The sequence below is a fragment of the Schistocerca americana genome, chromosome 8 (genome assembly GCF_021461395.2).
Source record: "Schistocerca americana isolate TAMUIC-IGC-003095 chromosome 8, iqSchAmer2.1, whole genome shotgun sequence".
NCBI classification, from domain to species: Eukaryota; Metazoa; Arthropoda; class Insecta; order Orthoptera; family Acrididae; genus Schistocerca; species Schistocerca americana.
Window position 1 is genome coordinate 66,162,934 of NC_060126.1, and position 13,750 is coordinate 66,176,683.

Genomic DNA, 13,750 nt, shown 5'->3' on the forward strand with positions numbered 1-13,750 from the left:
TAGCATCTAAAGTTATACTCTGTGCCTCTAATTTAGCATTTAACTGCAGACTCTGAGCATTTAAGGCTTCATTTAACAGAGTTTTGATCACATTTACCTACTCAGACCAGTCTGGCCCTTCTTTACTAATTTTCATAGCCATGACTGGTTCTGAAGTTTCCCCAACTTGCTGTTCGTTATCCATATTTTTGCAAGCTTTAGACCTTGTGAGCATTTAAAAATTATCTTTAAGTATAATAACTACACTAATAAAGTTCACTCAATAGTTTGCATCACTTCTTGGTAAGGTACTAAAGTTTTGTTTTGTGCTCACCCAGCGTAGACTTCTCGCAATGTAGGTGAGCGCATGTGACAGCATGTCAGCACCAGTGAACAGCAGCTGGTGCTGGTGATGTCGGATCTAGGCTGGTTTCCATGTCTACATCCCCGCGATGCGTGCAAGAGCTGTATACTTCCTGCCCCGGATCTTCTTAGTCGTATCATTCTAGGTGTATCTCTTCTTAGTCTAATATGTCGAGATCTTCTCTCCGGTTTTTAACGTTGTGACTTTCTAATGTCTTCTCTTTTTTTACATTCACAAATTTTCTCCATCTGATACTTCGGGCTTGATTCAATTTCTTGGAATGATTCTTTTGTCTCATTATGCTCTGTTGCTACAGCAACACGTGATATCTTCTTATCTCGTTTTTATCTCAAAATTCCTGTTTTCTTCTGTCCTTTCACACCAGTCACCGTATTCTAACATTTTTGATGACTAAGAGTGTGTGAAGTGTATGTGCAAACTTCCCACTTCTCTTACACAACTCGACTTACTTGGTGTACACAGCCGATCTTCTTCTCTGGACAGCCGGCTTCTGGAATCTCTAGAAACTTCTTCTCCGAAGAATGATGCTAGTTACAGGAACCTTAAAGACTCTCTACTTGCGAAATAATTAGGTATTCAAAAAATACTTTTCAACAACTATTGTCATATTTGAGCTTCATGAAGAACAAAATTCACACTTTGCACATAAACATTAGACTTCTTGTAAGTCACTTGTATCGTCTCACATTAGAAACAGATTAAGTACATTTAGCAAAGAGTTGGCTTAGCAACCATAAATCTATTACAAACAAATCGTAAAATATGTCTTGCCTCCAGCAAGCCCAAGATAAGAGTTTTTTTTTAGGCTTCAGAATCTCAATTGTTCTTGTAATTTATAGCAATGGTCACTGATACAATTAGGACAGAATAACCCAGAAGTTCCACGGTTCTTCCGTATACTTTCATTAGAACTTCTATGGATCACCCGACAAGTACTTGTCGCTGCCATTTGTGTGCCCCGTCTACCTTCTGCTCACGACAGATTTCACACCTGCACACACAAACATGTGATGCACAGTAGGTAGGATTCTAGCATCCCACTCTCACACCTAAAATATCGTGCGTTTGAGATGGTAGAAGGCCGAGTGGTTCTAGTATTTACGCAGAAATCTCGAAACACTACACTGGCAGATTTTGGGACAACAGCTGTTATATCTTATAGATAATAATAATAATAATAATAATAATAATAATAATAACATAATCTGTATTTAGTGATTGTATTTGCATGCCAGCAGTTTTGGTGTGACAATCCATCATGATTCTGCGACTCTTGGTGATCACATTGAGAATATCATCACCATACTTTTTTTAGAAGGTCCAAAAAACAGTGGCAGCCACTAAATGTTTTTTCAACTGTGGTGCATACAGTGGCAGCACATGAAGATGTTATCGAAAGTGGTAGTCGAGTTATGCTATTTGAGTAGGAAAATAACTGATAATGGTCAAAATGTGGAGTATGCTAAATACAGACTGCAATACCAAGAAAAGCATTTCTGAAGAAGATGAGTTTTGACATCTAATGTGTATTAAAATTTTATGAAGTCTTTTTATGAAGGTATTTGTTTGAAATATGACCTTGTGCGGTAGTGACACATTTGACAATAGACAGAGTAAAAGTTTTCTTTCAATGTGATGCCAAATAAGAATTTTGGGAATGAGATAGAACAAAGGAAAGTCCGGGACGGAACAACAACAGTATTATGAAAAGCATAGACTGATACTCACCGCACAGAGTAGACACTGAGTCACAGACAGGCACAGTGAAAAGACGGCTAAACATTTAAGCTTTTGGCCACTGTGGCTAGAGAGTGTGGCCCCAAGTGTGTTTTTTTTTCTATTTCTGAATAGGCCATTTGGCTGAAAGCTTAAATGTTTAACAGTCCTTTCATTGTGCCTGTCTGTAACTCAACACCTCCTCTATGTCATTAGTAGGAATCTATCCTTCTCATAATATCCTTGAAAATTAGATAGGTTACATCAAGTAACAGTTGATGGGGTACTGAATCAAATTCGGGAGAAAATAAATCTGTAGCACAACTTGACGAAAATAAGGTACTGTTTGACAGGAAAAACTCTAAAGCATCAAGGAATTGTCAATTTGGCAATGGAGAGAAGCTTGGGAGGCAAAAATTGTAGAGGGAGAGCAAGGCATGAATACAATAAGCAGGTTCAAATAGATATATGTTGCAGTACTTATGCAGAGCTGAAGAAGTGTGCACAGGATAGCCTATCATGGAGAACTGCGTCAAATCAGTCCTGTTATTCAAGTCCATGATGACACTAACGATGTTATGACCTTTCTTCACAGTTTTAGTCTGCAACTACCTCCGTGTTAGTTTCTGTATGTCGTGGAGGCTTCCTCACATCAGTTATTAGACCAGCATTCTGGTTAGAAATGCCATTCTAGCCAAATGGCTAACCCACTCACTGCTTTGGATTTGCTTTCTGATAAATCTCTTACTATGCAACAAAGTGTGCACTGTTTTGAAACTGGCAAAGAAAAGGGTGTGCTGAAATGGGATTCAAACCCAGAAGCTTTTGATATTCTCTTTGATATTCTTTATTCAAGGAATGCTAGTCAAACAAGGTATGCAGGAGTGGCCAGAGTTTCCCAGTAGAAAAGTTTTCATTTACTCTCAAAAAACTAAACTGCACCTGAACGGGTCTCTGAAGACTCTACTGACTGACTGCCATGTCATCCTCAGCCAAGATGCATCACTGAATGTGAATATGGAGGGTCATGGAGGCAGCACACTGCTCTCCTGGCCGTTGTCAGTTTTCGTAACCAGAGCTGCTACTTCTCATGCCAGTAGCTCCACATTTTGCTTCACAAGGGCTGAGTGCACCCCACTTGCCAACAGCACAGGTCAGATGGTCACACACCAAAGTGCTAGCTGAGCCTGACAGCACTTAACTTTGATGATTCTATGAGGCCCTATGTTATCACTGTGGCAAGGCCATTGGCGCTGCCAAAAAACTATCAAATAAGTTCTGATTAGTTGCTGAATACATTTGTATATCTGTCTCGTTTTTGTGCTTATTTTTATCCTAGAGGTTGTTTTTGGTCCTAGTGCCAATAGCCATCCTTTGTCATATTTTTTGAGAAAAAGGTATTGATAGCAAAAAGGGACAGTAATGAATATATGTGCAGTGAAACATTTTGTCAAAACACCTTTTTTTAGAATTTTAGTTTCATTTATTTTATTTTATTTTTTTGGTAGTGTTGTTTTACAACAAACAGCATAGAGAATTCTTACAACGTATGAGGGTTGGAACTTAAATAGTGACAACTATTTATTCACAACCAGTACAAAAGAGTTACATGTTTACACCTGTTACTGTCCTTCAAAGTAGTCACCAGCATTGTGTAGAACCCATTGCCAGCGATGTGGAAGGCATAGTATACTGTTAGCAGAACCTGTTCTGTTGATGGTGCGAATGGAGTGGTCTACTGTCTATCAAATCTCCGGAACAGTTCTGAAGTAAATGCCACAAAGTGGTTCCTTCATCTTTGGAATCAAATCAAAGCCACAAGGGCTTAAGTCTGGTGAGTATTGTGGATGGTACGGTACTTCCCAGTCCCATCAACTGAACAGAGCAGCCACAGCTTGCACTGTATGCGCCCACGCATTCTCGTGCAAAATGATGGGTGGATTGCGCAGAAAGTGTCGCCACTTCTTTCACAAAGCTGGTCACATGTGACGCTCCAAAAAACGAACAGTAATACTGTGCATTGACGGTCTGCCATGGAGGAACATAATGCGTTAGGATAACACCATCGCAGTCGTACACAAGAATCACCGTAACTTTCACCGTACAGGGGCTCTGACACACTTTTGACTTTTGCAGCAACCCATAATGACGCCATTCATTGGATTGGCATTTCAGTTTTGGCTCTTATGATGTGTCCCATGTCTCCTTCAGTGTTACGATACAGCATAAGAAAGCCTCTCCTTCATGCTCATAGCGCTCCAAGTGCATCTGAGCAGCGTCATAATGCATCCATTTCTGCATTTCCATCAAGTCATGCGGAACCCATTGTGATGCAATTTTTCGCATGCCCAGGTGTTCCTTCAGGATGTGAAGCACAGCAGTATGCACTAATATGGTTTCTTGGGCGAGCTCACGAACCGTATGGCATCGATCACTGTCCACTAACGTGTCAACAGGATGCACTTCTTCTTCAGAGATGCTAGGACAACCTGCCCGATGCATATCTGCCACGGTTTGCCGGCCGTCGTTCAAGGCTTTTCCCCAACATGCCACTGTTCTGTGCAGCAATGCCGATTCCCCGCATGCCTCTTGAAGACCTTGATGACATTGTCGTGCTGTACGACCCCTTGATCCAACTCCATTGTTCCTGTTTAAAAAATATAGTGACACCGTTACGTTAGACCGCTCGCTCACAAGTGACTGTGTTTCCCTCCATTGTGTGCACGCCGGTGACATGGGACAGGCGAGCCCATTTGCTCAGAGGTAAGGTAGGTATGTCAACAACGTGTGCTATCAGTGACAATAGTAGATTCCATTGCATAGTGTCTCCACAGCAGTGTTGCCACTATTAAAGTTCCAACCTACATACTTCCTTATTCTGAAAAATGTATGCCTGTAAATTTCTAAAAATTATCTTATAACTCACTAATGAATGCAATCTGCAAAACAAATTAATTTATTCATTTTTAAATTGTGTATAACTGTAATAATGCTTACTACAAATGTATCTGAATTGTAATGCTTCATTAATTCTAGTATGTGGGTTTTCCAATTCAGGAGCCAATCTAGCTAAAGCCCCAAAAACTGAAGACTATGTATTGCTTCAGTTGTTTCAATAGATTATAGCCATAGGTTCTGTAACAAATGTTGTAGTGTAAGTACTGAATTGTGATGGCATCTCGGGAAAGTCACAGTTCATAGTAATTAATTGGAAGTCATCAAGTAAAACAGAGGTGACAACTGGCATTCCTCTGGTATTGTCTGCAAATGATGCTGTCATTTACCATCTGGTAAAGCCATCATAAGATCAAAATCAAGTGATTTAGATGAAATACCTCTATGGTGTGAAAAGCAATAAAAACTGTGATGTCATCCAGGTGAGTACTAAAAGGAATTCATTAAATTTTGATTACACAATCACACAAATTGAAAGACTGTGAATTCAGTTAAGTACCTAGGGATTACATTTATGAACTACTTATACTGGAGTGACCACACAGATAATATTGTGGGGAACAGAACACTTAGAAGATGCAACAGATCCACTAAAGAGACTACCTACAATACACTTGTCCATCCCCTTCCGGAGTATTGCTGCGCAGTATGGAATTCTTACCTGATAGGATTAACAGAGGACACAGAAAAAGTTCAGAGAAGGGCAGCTCATTTTGTATTATCCTGAAATAGGGGAGTGGGTGTCACAGATGTGATACATGATTTGGAGTGGCAAGCATTAAAATGAAGGTGTTTTTGTTGAAGTGGTACCTTTTCACAAATATTCAGTCATCAACTTTCTCATTCAAATGCGAAAGTATGTTGTTGACACCCACCTACAAAGGGAGAAATGATCATCATGATAAAATAAGAGAAACCTGAGCTCTTACAGAAAGATTTAAGTGTTAGTTTCTCTCGCATGCCATTCAAAAGTGGAATGGTAGAGAAATAGTTTTAACATGGATGATGTACCTTCTGCCAAAATTCAAATGTGAGTTGCAGAGTAGTCATGTAGACATTGACTTAGATGTGTCCCAATTTAACAGAATCCTTTTGTCTTGGACAATCTGTTGATATTTTCAAATATATATTTAGGTGCCTTTTCAACGAAAAGTCTGGAACTGTTTTATATTACCATACTTGTGTAATCTTTGAAATGCACAATGTAACTTCTTACACTGCAAAGGTAAAATCATTTGTTACAATTTATGATTTATCAATTCTGTTATACCATTTGTTAACATAGATATAGCTTATTCATCATTTGAGAGTCCTTTTTGAAATACAGATTGCTTGACATGAGTATGTTGTTTTGCTACGGATCCAAATGATTTTTTTTTTTTTTAAATTATTGAATATGCTACCAATAACGAGATAAGTCAATACCTCTTTCTTATCATCTCCATCTTCGAAAAGCATCAAGACATCAGCATACTATAAGCCTGTCAGGGAAAAATGTCAATATGAAAATATGCTCGAATAGATGCATCATTATATAAATATGTTAGAAACATCAGATGAACAATATTTAATTATATTACTGCCAATTTCCCATTACCGAGAGTAGCATAGCATGTCCTATTAGCTAGGAAGTCCTCATTTCAGTCAGAAGGTTGGTCTGATATTCCACAACCTTCAATTACATTCACTAAGCAACAGGGCAGAGTTGTAATGAAAACCTTCTAAAATACTGGAACTTGGCATCAAGCACATACAGCTTCTGTGTCTCATGGATGAGAAACTCAGCCTTCTTCGAGATATAAAGAAAGATTATGTGTCGTCCTTCTCACAACACTAAATCACCAGGGAAAAAGTGTACTGACAGTTCATTTTAGCTGAGCAACAATGAAAACAAATGTACACACTGAGAAGAAATATTTATGTCATGTAGAACAGATAATTTTTTATTTCAGTGATTATGAAGACTAAAGCATTAATTATTGTGGCTTGACAAACAATTTCAAATTTAAGATCATCTTTAAACAAGGAACTGTTGTTGGTGCCTTATTCACATGAAAAATAGATGGGTAAATCACTTAAATCATGCATTGGGGCTTGTCAGATCTTGCTATCACTATACTCTACATGTCCTTCATATGATCTAGAGTGCACATCTGTCTCGCAAAAAAATAAGATTCTGACTTAATTTAAAAATCAAGAACGTTGGAGTATGACTATAAGAAGGTTTTATACAGGGTGTATCAAAAAGGATGGCACAAATTTACACAGCTGAAAGTACACGATAATAGAAGCACAAATGTCAAGTAAACATGGACTCTAAAACACACACCTTAAGAACTATGAGATATTCTTGATTTTCAATATCTCTTCTACTGAAAGCTCTTTGCTTTCCATATTTTGGGAAGTGGTAGTATGGACCAAAACTAGAAAAAAATGTCCAGTAGACATGTGCTCTAAAATGCATACCTTAACAGCTATGAGCAGCTGTACTTTGGAACACAACTCTTCGAATGAACAAGTGCTCATAACTTTTAAGGTATGCATTTTAGAGCACATGTTTTTGAACATTTTTTTCTTGTTTTGATCCATACTACCACTTCCCAAAATATGGAAACCAAAGAGACTGCAGTAGGAGAGATTTGTTTCTCAATATTGAAAATCAAGAATATCTCACAGCTCTTAAGCTATGCATCTTAGAGCCCATGTTTACTTGACATTTGTGCTTCTATTATCGTGTACTTTCAGCCATTTAAGTTTGTGCCATCCTTTTTAATACACCCTGTAGAGATAAAAAACATTTCCTACTTGGTAGTAAAAGATTTTCAATACTTAAAGAAATAGAAAAAAATTCATAAGTACTGATGGTATTCTGAAATTTGAACTATGTTTAGAAAATCATTAACCAGCTGATTTCGTCTATATTCCCACATGGACAAAACCAGTAAGGAATACAGATTGTAGTAGACAGTGAGTATGATATGTGCAACTTCAGTTTTATCATGAGAATATAAACTAAAATTTTAAGTATTTTATTCTAATAGAAGTAACATATTATTACATAACACCCTTGCACAATTATTCACAGAGCATGTTTAGTTCTACCTTGACATCAAATATGTAGAGCAGCAGTTCTTCTTGTAACACAGTAGTTTTATGATCTGGAACTGGCTTCAACGAAGCTTTGATTATATTAATAAATATGAAATTTAAATCATAACTAGAGGAACAGATGTGAATAGCTATTTTTATGGATATATTGGTCTGCACACTACTATGAGAACAAGTTGCATGTACCACAGTGTTTGTTGTGACCTTAAACTATGGTTGCTATGGAGACTTGTATTGATCACTGTGAGAAGGAAAGTGTCAAATACCTGAGGCACAACATGTGGGAGATATACGTAGGTGAAAATGATCAGTATTTTCATTTCTGTTTTCTTTACAATTCTCCTCTTGAAAACAAAGTATGTCTGGAGTAAATATGAAGAAGGAATCCTCATCACATCAGAGGTTTGTTGTGGGATGTGTGTGTGTTAATTCTGTCTTGCCTAGTGTTGTATCAAAATACTGAACATTTCTTTACAGAAATGGGCTTTTGTATCAAGATTTTGCTTCCTTTCTGACAAAGGGGTTTTTCAGTATACCATAGAATATGATAAGGTAAGGTCTAGTATTTATTTATGAACATCTTATATAAATTTACAGAAAATCATTGAAAGAAACTTTCATAATCATTCCTATGTATACTATAAACAACTGGTATTTCATCACCATCTACACTCTCTGAGCAATGCTACTATGTTGGAATAAACTGTCTTAACACACATATAGAAAGCTGACATCCATTTTTTGCAGGAATATGCAGTGCAAAATCTTTTACTCTATTATGATACACCTGACCAGTGGCCGTCAGTATACAGGCAAGACAAGGTAATATTAATTTTATTACTGTGGACTATAATACCTGTAAAAACAGATGTCTTTATTTTGCCCTTAGTGATCAATATTTTTCACATTTGTTATGATTAATATGGTTCAAATTCACCAAATATTTGTACAAAGATAGAGATTTTATTTCCTTCACCTAAAAATGTACTGCATATATACTAAGTTAACCAATAAAAAAAAGCTCTACTAATGGAAATGTTTTGGAACCTGGTCATAAGGATGTAAGTAAATAAAACAAAATATTGATATTAATTGGAAATTTACCCAATTCATATGGTTATTCCACTTCAAATTTTGCACTGTTTAAATGAAATAAATGTGTTTCATTTGAATTTAACAGCACATATTGCATTTAACACTTCATTGACTTAGATTGTTCATGCACTGAAAAACTGAATACCTATTGTAAGACATGTTCTTTAATTGCTATACAGAATATTTGCAAACATATTGTACACAAAGTAAAAACGATGCACTTTCAATAGAAGCAATTTATTACATGGCTAAGCCACAGAATTATGATTTATTTTCAGGTCAATTTGAAATGTTTTTGCTATTAACAACTTATTCAATTTGGAATTTTTAACAGTGTGTTAACTATTTTTCATGTTGAGGAGCAGACATGTGAGGAGCGGGAGTCTTATCTGAATGTGAGCCTCAATCAAGTGGTGAATCTAACTGAAAAATATACCAACTCAGGATGCAGGCTGCGCACTCTTTCTGACCGAAAGAAAATCTATGTATGTCAGAAGAAAAATCTTTTTATCAGTTCGCGACCACGGTGGTGGTTCCTGGCCATCAGTAACTGCAAATCAGTGAAGGTAACACAGCTTTCAGCATAGTGTTTGAAAGAGTAGACATGATGTGATTGTAATTGTTATACAGGAATACTAGAAGTAAATTGTTTTGTTTAAATTTATCTTAAGACACTTGCTGGAAGTGAGAATTAGATATATTTCACACTGGGAAAGAGATTACTTACATTTGTTGCCAGTGGAATGTACTATTATCACAGCAGTATTAATTCTCTGGTTTTCATAAATAGTCAACAAGAAAGTCATTTATAAATAATAATCCTACTTACATTACCATACAGAAACACCAATCAGTTTGACTCATGTTATATGAAGAACTGTTACGTCCCACTTGCCTGATGGAATTCTGCTGAGGCAGGCAATTGTGCTACAAGCAGTTGAACTGGAACTGAAATGAAGCTGTTAATGGTTAAGTAGACTAGCCTTAAACATCAATTACCACTTATAATTTTTATTTAGCACTACTCCGAACTGTATTTGCCAAGACAGAAAAATAACATTAAAACTGAAACTTAACACTTATAAAGAAGAATGTTGACTCTTCTGACTTCTTAAGCAATAGAACCCAGCATGTTGTCCCTGATGGCAAGCATTCATCAGAGACAAGGATATCATAAGGTGTGCCCCAAGTAAGTGTGACAGGGCTGCTCTTATTCTCTACGTATGTAAAAGACCTTACAGACATGGTGAGCAGCAATTTGTAGATGTTTGCTGATGAAGCTGTGGTGTGTGGAAAGGTGTTGTTATTAACTGACTGTAATAGGATATAAGACGACTTAGAGAAAATTTTGAGTGGGTGTGATAAATGGTAGCTTGCTCTAAATGTAAAAAGTGTAAGTTAATGCAGATGAGTAGGAAAAACAATACCATAATGTTCGAATACAGCATTAGTAGTTTGCTGCTTGACAGTCACATTGATTACATATCTAGGTGTAACGTTGTAAAGCAATATGAAATGGTACAAGCATGTAATAGGGAATATGGCTATACCATGTAATAGGGAACCTCCTCAGGGAACACCGCCTTAACGTAGCACTGTCTGTGCGGGCGAGGAGGTTTGCGTGCTCCGGATCCGGAGGGCTATGCCGGCGGTAGCGTAGCTACCAGCAGGGTCACCCATGCCGGACAGGCCAAAGGGGAGGAGCCAGACAAAGTGTGTCCCACAACGATCTATCGCTCCCCTTTCCTATCCCAAACCTGTCCTCACCATTTCCTTTTCCTGTCATTCCCTGGTATATGTACAAAAGGGCAGAAAGACCTCTATAGGTATGGAGAAGCCAATCTTTCTACGGGAGAAAACCCCGAATGAAAAATCCTGGTCCTCCAGGTTGGGGGTTGGCGACGGGCTACCAACCCATCCTGGAAAAAATAATCACCGGTACTAGCATCACAGAAGAGCCTCAGATAGAACTGATCTCTGTAAAACGACCTAAGCAAGAACAAGGACTACGGAAAGAAATACAACTAGGGACCTGGAATGTCAAAAGCCTATACCAACCTGGGGCAGCAAAATGTGTAGTAAGGGAGGCAGATAAGTATCAAATTGATCTATTGGCCCTGCAAGAAACAAGGTGGACAGAAACCGGAGCTACAGAAATGGAAAACTATGTCATATTCCATGGAGCCTCAGAAACAAACCACTCACTAGGAACTGGTTTTGCAGTGAAGAAATCACTCTGTACCACTCTCTTAGATTTTAAATCAATCAACCCCAGAATCTCACTCCTAACCACAGACACGGGAAAACACAAACTCACATATATAAATTGTCATGCCCCAACCGAAGAAAGCGATGACATCAAAAAAGATATTTTCTACGAGGAATTAGAAATGGTTTTAGACAATGTACTAAGTGAACATTACAAAATTATCCTTGGAGATTTTAATGCGAAAATAGGGAAAGAAGCAGCCTTCATGGGGACCATCGGAAAGCACAGTTTACATTATGTGAGCAGTGATAACGGCACTAGGCTGGTTAGCTTTGCGACTGCAAAAGGCTTGTTTATAAGTAGTACTGATTTCGACAGGAAGAGAATATATAAAGGAACCTGGGTGTCACCAGATGGGAAAACAGTGAACCAAATTGATCACCTAATTGTAGAGAAGAGAATAAAGAAGTGGATACAAAATGTTAGAACGGCAAGAGGTGCGGAATGTGGATCAGACCACTTCCTTGTCAGAGGAAGGATGAAAACAATATGGAGAGCCAGGAAGCACAAAAGAATGCAAAGAGTCACTCGATATGACCATGAGAGTCTGACTGAAGATAATATAAGAAGAACTTTCAAGATAGCATTAACAAACCGTTTTGAGGCTTTGAATGAAGAGGAAGGAGATACTGTGGTAGATCAGAACTGGAAGGCGATTGCAGAGACCATTAAAGAAACAGCCCAAGAAGTAATCCCAAAGCGAACTAGGGGAAAAAGAGTGTGGTTCAATGAGGAGTGTGAGGGAGCTATCAGGGAGAGACAACGGGCCAAACTACTGTGGATACAGAGCAATATGCAAGAAGAAGAAAAATCGAAGTTTGAAGAAACACGACGGCAGACCCAAGCCACATTGAGGAAAGCGAAGAGAAAATATGTTAAAAGTATCATGGAGGAAGCTGAACAAGACTTTCATGGAAATAGGTATAAAGAACTTTATAGAAAAGTGAAAAGTTTTAAAGGAGGGACATACCATCAACACAGATTTATAAAAGATGCCAATGGAAGAATGTTAACAGAAGATCAAAAAATTGGAAGAAGATGGATGGAATACTTCAGAGAATTACTAAACTCTGATGAACCAACCGAACTACTTGAGTTTGATGAACCAGTAACAGTAGACCCAGAATATCCTCCACCCACCATTGAAGAGATAAGGAACCAGATTAAAAACCTTAAGAATGGCAAAAGTCCAGGTGAGGACGGTATTCCTGCTGAACTTCTCAAGGCTGGAGACGAAATCCTCTGTTTCAAAATCCACAAGCTAATCAAGCAAATTTGGGTAAAACATGAAATACCAGAGGAATGGAAGGTAGCTGTGATATGCCCCATATATAAAAAGAAAGACAAATCCGTATGTGACAACTACAGGGGCATAGCGCTACTCAACACCTGTTATAAGATCTTCTCCAACTGCCTATTAGAACGAATAAAACCTATAGCAACAGACATAATTGGAGAATACCAAGGAGGTTTCCAGGCAGGGCGATCAACCACGGACCAGATTTTTGTCCTAAAACAGGTCTGTGAAAAAATGTACGAATACGGACGAGAGATACATTTCCTGTTTGTAGACTTCAAGAAGGCTTACGACAGTATACATAGACCTAGCCTGATTAGAACTATGACAGAGTTTGGTATACCAAAGAAGTTGGTCAAACTGGTAGAGGTATGCCTAAATGACGCAAAACTTAAGGTTAAGGTAGGCAATCAAATGACAGAAAGCTTCCAAGTTGTAACAGGATTACGCCAAGGAGATGGGCTATCACCTGTCCTCTTCAACCTGGCACTCGAGAAGGTAATGCAGGATTTCAACAAAGAAAACATCGAGGGCATTCAAATTGGTAATGAACACATTACATATCTGGCCTATGCAGACGACATTGCACTATTAGCATGCACACAAGAAGATCTGAAGAGAAGTATCCAGACCTCGGAGTTATTGGCGGCTAGGATCGGTCTACAAATTAGCTCTGAAAAGACAGAATATATGACCATAGGAAGAAAGATCCAGAACTCTCAAGATTTAATTGTGAACAACACCAGGTATAAACATGTGAAAGAGTTCAAATACCTCGGATCATTTTTTACAGAAGTAACATCAACTGAAGCAGAGATAAAAGCACGACTGCAGGCGGGAAACGGATACTATCACTCTCTAGACCCTATATTAAAATGTAGAAGTGTCTCGCAACAACTAAAGCTACGGTTGTATAAGACATTAATAATGCCAGTAGTACTTTACG

At 38.0% G+C, this 13,750-nt stretch overlaps 1 protein-coding gene across 3 annotated transcripts in view; it reads left to right on the plus strand.

The window, feature by feature from the left end:
• The first annotated feature begins 8,393 nt into the window (after positions 1–8,393).
• The window catches only part of LOC124545179 (transmembrane protein 145-like), a 116,377-nt gene continuing 111,020 nt past the window's right edge, over positions 8,394–13,750 (plus strand). The window contains exons 1-4 of one of the 3 annotated variants that reach the window (XM_047124018.1): positions 8,394–8,545; positions 8,621–8,695; positions 8,891–8,965; positions 9,598–9,804. In XM_047124018.1, coding sequence (XP_046979974.1) covers positions 8,447–8,545; positions 8,621–8,695; positions 8,891–8,965; positions 9,598–9,804 — 456 coding nt within the window. In that variant the 5' untranslated portion in view covers positions 8,394–8,446. The remainder of the gene's footprint in view (positions 8,546–8,620; positions 8,696–8,890; positions 8,966–9,597; positions 9,805–13,750) is intronic. The other 2 variants (XM_047124020.1, XM_047124021.1) reach the window with 2 other exon arrangements.